The following is a 6000-nucleotide window of genomic DNA, read 5'->3' as shown; positions in this document are numbered from 1 at the left end:
GAGGTGAATCTCACCTAGATGAACACGTATTTGGATACTGAAACCTCCTCACGGCTCAGCCAACTTCTAAGTTTTAACCTGAATGGTGTCTCCCACCCCCGCCCCGGCCTAGCCAGTCACTGCAGGACCTCCCGCCCTGGGATCAATGGGATTCAAGCACCTTCTTACCCTCCCCACAGGCGGGTATTTGGCCAGCCCGGATTTCCCCGGAGGGAGCAATCCCACATTCGCCCGTGTGTTCTCCCTCAGTCACTCATCTTAGTCGCTGTGCCTGGGCGGGAAGAGGAACAGGGCCAGCTCGTGTTCAGGGGCGGGCCAGGTGGCAGTGAGAAGCAAAAGGCTTACGTACGTACTCCGTTAGAACACCAGACTGTGTTTTGAGATACGATTTCTCAAAAGGAATTAATTCAGGCAGAATCTACTCTTTAATGGTGATCTCTGGGTCTAGAAGAATCAGTGTGGGGGTCCCGGGCCCTGCATCCCTCTCTGGTGAGAAGGCTGGCGGGCATGTCACAGAGGAGGCACAGACAACAGCAGAACACTGGGTTGCGGCCAAGGACCCACCACGGGCCACACCCACAGGGCACCGTTTGACCCTCAGCATGACTGTCACAATATAGGACTCGCACCACCTCAGACATCCATGAGCCTCCCCTTCCCAGCTAGCTCAAACCCATAGTGCCATTCGCACAGCATTTTCAAAAGCTGCCCATCCCCTGGAAAAGAGATTTCAGAAAATTAGTGCATCATCAAAGGGAACAACCTTAAAGCAGAAAACAGAAGCGACGGCAGCAGTTCGGGTTTTGTGGCTGCCCTTCCGTGCGACTGGGCCAGGGTGCAGCGCTGCCCTGGACACCTGGTGCCTAGGCAGCTGGGCAGGTGGGCAGGTGGGCAGGGAGGGCCAGTGTCTCGCAGTCAGTGCCCACAGCCAAGGCTTTGAGGAGACGTGAGTCCAGATCGCCACACCCCGTGCTCAAGCACCCTCAGAAGTCGTACGGGGACACGAAGATGGTGACCTTGGACAGGTGGTTGGCCTGGAAGGAGCGGTCTAGGTATTCCGACATGTCAACGTCCACCTCCAGTGTCTGCGGCCCCTCCAGGGGCTGGACGAGGATCAGCTCCCCTGTCTGGCGGTCTGCGCGCTGCATCACAAAGTGGCCGCGGCTGTTCCCACCGACGATGCCAAACCGCAGGCTGTTGGGGCCGGGGCGGCCGGGCACCGAGGCCATGGCCATGCGGAAGAGCGTGATGGGCGTCGTCAGGTTGGAGGGCAGAGACAGGTAGTGGAAGGAGATCGTCTTGGGCAGGTGGTGGCAGGTCCTGCTGTCCATGGGGCAGGGGTTTCGCTCACATTGACTGGATCAGAGAGGCAAGATGTAGGCAGTCAACCTCCGGGAGACGCAGAGGGGCTCCCTGCCTGCCCTCTTGCAGAGGCCATTGGAGTGCCCTCTCCCAGCCACTGGTCCCCTCACCACAGGTGCCTGGAGCTACAGGCAAGTGAGTGTGGCTGGCCAAGGGAGGGGCACTCTCCTAACCCACTTGTGTATGCATGTATGTGTTCCTGTGTGTTCCTGTGTGTGTGTGTGTGTGTGTGTGTGTGTGTGAAAGGACATGTGTGTGTGGGTGTGCATGCATCTTATTACTATAGCTGTTACAGAAAAATAAAGCCAGGGGAGATTAAATAGCAATGCTGATGCTGTATTCAGACCAGGCCATGTCTGCCTGTCTGCACATGCTGAGACCTCTATCTAAGGTGGGGGCTCAGGCAGGTAGCCAGCCACCTCCTGGGATATGGCACTCCCCATGCTGAATTTCCTAAATCTCTAAGGGTCATTCATTCCTACAGCTGCACATCCTGTCTGCCTTAACCATGGGGGCCAGGGTCCGGAGGAAGGGCTGGCAGTTCCCACATGAACACGGGTGCAGGTAAGCTAATTTGGTGAGTCTCCTCATTGTGGGAGTTGGTGCAGGTTGCATACTAGCCCGGCTGTTAACCAGGGATGTCCCCAGGGCTAAGATGTGCAGGCCCCTCTGTCCTTCACTCTCACTAACAGCTGCCATGCTCAGGGCCTGCCTTTCTCGCTGCTATCGCTCTCCTGCAGCCCACAGCACTTCTGGTATCTAAGCAGGCAAAGTGGGTTCGCTCTAAAGAGGATGCTAGAGTTCTTGGGATCTTTCTAGAAGAAAATGCACAAACTTTATCATGGTTGTAGTTATTCTCCTCAAAGGCCTGCCTCCCATCTTTCCAAGAGAAAAAGCTCTATTGAAGTGCACGGCTCCCAGGAGCCCTTCTAGCACCTCGGAAAGCCAGACACAGGTTAGCAAAGCATGCAGGATGTTCTGTGTGAGCACCAGAAGGTGGTCCTCTCCCAAACCAGTGTGATGGACACCTGCCTCCTGGCCGCATCACCCGGCGGTCTTCCCTCCCTGAAGTGCCTCCGCCCTCCGCGTCCGCAGGCAGCACTGGGAAATGACTCCTGTCGGGCAAACTGGGCTCTGACTGCACAGAGCAGCGATTCATGTTCTGCAACCGCTACAGGGACACGGGAGCTCAGAGAACCCAGACTCCCAGCCCCGCCCCGTTCACCTTTCCTCCGATGTAACTGCACCTTCTCCCAAGACCGTTTGGAAAACCCAGCCCCGCCATGGGACACTCACAAGGGAGACGTCTTCACGTAGCTCACGTTGCCGCTGCCCTCCGGGCATTCGGGGCTGACACACTGGAAGCCTCCACCAGTGTTGATGCATGTGGTCCCCCGGGGACACAGGTGCTGTGAGCTCACACACTCATCAATATCTGAAATACGGGCACCCAGTTAGGGTGAAGACCGAGGCGCCCCCTCCATCGCTGACAGGGCCACTGGAGTGTGGCGTCCCACACGTCCCAAGCTTTCCAGATGGGGAACTCTCCTCCCGGGGTCCTGTCCTCCCTCCGGGGTGTGACAGCTCGCAGGGGGGCTGGACAGCACAGGGGAGTGCTCCTGCCACAGCGCTTCTCTCAGACCTGCCTCGCCAGCCAAGGTGCCCTGCAGTCCCCCCTCATGGCTGTTATCATGCCCTTTATGAGCAAATCATTGAAAGCTTCCTACTCGGCCTCGCCCCCTGCCCAAAGCAGATGGCTTCACTCTCCTCTGTGTGAGTTCTCTGCTCCCTTCACAGGTGAGTTTCCCCTCTGAAGTGTGTGTTTCTTCCCAACCCCACACAAACACTGTAGGACGGACAGATGGACGAGCAATGAATGAGAGATGGAAGGGTGAATGGGTGAATGGGTGGATGGGTAGATGGATGGATGGATAAATGGATGAGAAAGATGAATGGATGGATAGAAGAGATGGATAGATGGAGCAGACGGATGGAGATGGACGAGAGAGATGGAATGAGGGTGGATGGACAGGTGATGGCTATCTGGATACCTTCTCCCACACCAATCCCAGGCTGCCATTTCTCTGAGTCCCGCAGTGGAACCTCAATAGGATGTCACTGGGGAGCCACCTCTTCTCAGTTCCCACAGCCTATGGAGCCTTCTTCCCTCTCTTCCTCCTCCTTCTCCCCCAGCAGCTCAGAGCTGCAGTCCAGGACCAGCTGGGTTCTCTTCTGTGTCCTGTCTCCATGGGTGACAGCGAAGAACACAGATTTGTCCCTCCTCTAACGTGAGGCGACCTGGGTAAGCAGGCCCAGTTTTCTGCAGCCAGGAGACCTGCTATAACATCAGGGTTCCAGGGCTGAGCGGTGGGGTGATCGCACCAGGGCACCGGGCTGTACGGTGCTTCCCCTTCCCGCTCTCAGGTGGAGATGCAGCCTGCACCAGCCATGGAGAAGGCGCACTACGCCCGGAGCCCCATGTCTCCTCCAGACTGCAGGGCAGGGGGCCCCCTGGCTGCTCTTCCTTCGTTCGGGTCCAACCCTGGCTAACGGCACCACTGAAGGGGAGGACATGGCCTGACCTTGCAAGCAGGCACTTGCAGAAGGTCACAAGAGACTATTTGCCAGGATGGTTAAGCAACTCTCTTTCCTATTTATGTCAATGCAGTGCAGCCTGATGAGAGGTCCTTTTGTTGGCGGTCTTTTTGTTCTTATTTATCGATTTCAGAGAGAGGGAGGGAGAGGGAGAGAGAAATAGAAACATTAATGAGAGAGAATCATTGATCAGCTGTCTCCTGCACGCCCCCTACTGGGGACCGAACTGCAACCGGGGCATGTGCCCTCATTGAGAATCGAACTGTTCATGGGTCCATGCTCAATTACTGAGCCACACCTGCCAGGCTGTTGGTGTGGTGTTTTATTTTTTATTTTTTATTATTGTTGTTTTTCCCCCCAAAAGTATATTTTTATTGACTTCAAAGAAGAAGGGAGAGGGAGAGAGAGAGAGAGAGATAGAAACATCAATGATGCGAGAGAATCATTGATCACCGTCTCCTGCACACCCCCCACTGGTGATTGAGCATGCAACCCATGAATGTACCCTTGATCGAAATCACACCCAGGACCCTCAGTCCACAGGCCAGCGCTCTACCCACTAAGCCACCCTGGCCAAGCTGCTGGTGGATTTTTATATATCTGAGACTTTGACCCCCAGAACCTCCACTGCACCCCATTCTGAAGTCCTGGCTGGTCCCAGGAGTGGCAGTGACCAGGTGCGGAGAGCCCCTCTCAGCCCCGCGGCACCTGCCTCTGCTGCAGGTTCACTCACCCTCACAGCTCTTCCTGTCGGGCAGGGTCCGGTACCCGCTGGGGCAGGCACAGCGGTAGGAGCCAGGCGTGTTCACACAGGCGTGCATGCAGAGCCGGGGGCGCCCCTCCTGCTCGTAGAGCTCACACTCATTCACATCTGGGGACAGAAGTGCCTGGGGTAACTCCGGGGCCATGCAGCCAGCCCCGTCCCCAGCAGAGCATGGGAATGGGGGGCTTGGGGGGTTACCCACATTCTGCTGAGCCAAGGACCAGAGGACTTCGGGAGGAGTGAGGGAGCTGACCAGGCAGCTTCCAAGGCTCCTCCAGCTAAGGCTGAAGCCCCTGGAAAGGGAGACCCCCCAGAGGCTGGCCAAGCAGGGCCCCAGGGCAGCCCAGAGAGCCAGTCCCTGCTGCACCCCCAGACTCCCGGCCTAGTTTGTGGCCCCCTCTTTGGGTTTTGTATCTGCTGCAGGAAAATGAGGCTGTTGGCACCAACTGACCAATTCTCAGGCCCGAACGACTGGTCTGAGTTGTTCACAGAGGAGCGTTGGAGGGTAAGATGGTCACTGGAAGTGGCCTTGTCCATACAGCCAAGCCCACCTCGGTGCTTCCAGCCAGGGTGCAGAGACAAGGGCTCCAGGCCAGGTTCTGACTGGGGGTGAGCCTGGGACCCCTGGCTACTTGCTCATGACGGCCGCCTCCTGCCATGTCTAGGTGTTCACTCCGTCTTAGCAGCCACCAGGCCAGCAGGAACCGGAAACCACAGTGGATGGGACCCCTCAGGCTGCGCTCCGGGTGCGGGCTGGGTGCGCCTACAGGTGGGCGGGCGGCGGTGGTGCCCCTTCCCCGCTGCTGTGCTCGTCCTTGGCAGGCGGGCGCCCCGTTGTGTCCTCCCCACTTCGCATCTCCTCCCCCTGCCGCCTACCTACCCTGGCAGACGCTGTCGCCGCCCGCGGAGCCGCTCAGCTGGAAGCCGGCCTCGCAGCTGCAGTGCCGGGTCCGCTCCACCTGCGCGCAGCGGGGCGCGCGGCTGAAGGCCGGGTCGTCCGCCTGGCGCTCGGAGGCGGCTGCGGGGAGAAGGCGAGTCAGGGCCACGCCTTGTCCCCCATCCTTGGAGCCAGAAGAAGCGCTCACTCTGCAGGCGGAGGAAGCGGGGTGTGTGTGTGTGTGTGTGTGTGTGTGTGTGTGTGTGTGTGCTTCATCAAAACCCCATGGACAGCCGAGACCAGTTTGGCTCAGTGGTAGAGCGTCGGTCTGCGGACTGAAAGGTCCCCATAGGGGGTGTGCAAGAAGCAGTTGATCGATGATTCTCTCTCATTGATGTTTCTA

The 6000-nt window shown here is 57.9% G+C and overlaps 1 protein-coding gene across 2 annotated transcripts in view; it reads right to left on the bottom strand.

Moving 5' to 3' along the window:
- Positions 1 to 406: 406 nt before the first annotated feature.
- The window catches only part of FBLN7 (fibulin 7), a 31829-nt gene continuing 26235 nt past the window's right edge, over positions 407 to 6000 (bottom strand). For both annotated transcript variants that reach the window (XM_084900252.1, XM_084900253.1), the window contains 4 exons: positions 5601 to 5738; positions 4691 to 4828; positions 2659 to 2797; positions 407 to 1356 (listed from right to left, as the gene is read on the bottom strand). In XM_084900252.1, the coding sequence (XP_084756378.1) occupies positions 984 to 1356; positions 2659 to 2797; positions 4691 to 4828; positions 5601 to 5738 (788 nt within the window). In that variant the 3' untranslated portion in view covers positions 407 to 983. The remainder of the gene's footprint in view (positions 1357 to 2658; positions 2798 to 4690; positions 4829 to 5600; positions 5739 to 6000) is intronic.

This window comes from Pipistrellus hanaki (assembly GCF_964339955.1).
Source record: "Pipistrellus hanaki genome assembly, chromosome: 12".
Classification (NCBI taxonomy): domain Eukaryota; kingdom Metazoa; phylum Chordata; class Mammalia; order Chiroptera; family Vespertilionidae; genus Pipistrellus; species Pipistrellus hanaki.
Note: the sequence above shows the minus strand (reverse complement) of the source record. Positions and strands in the feature narration are given on the sequence as shown.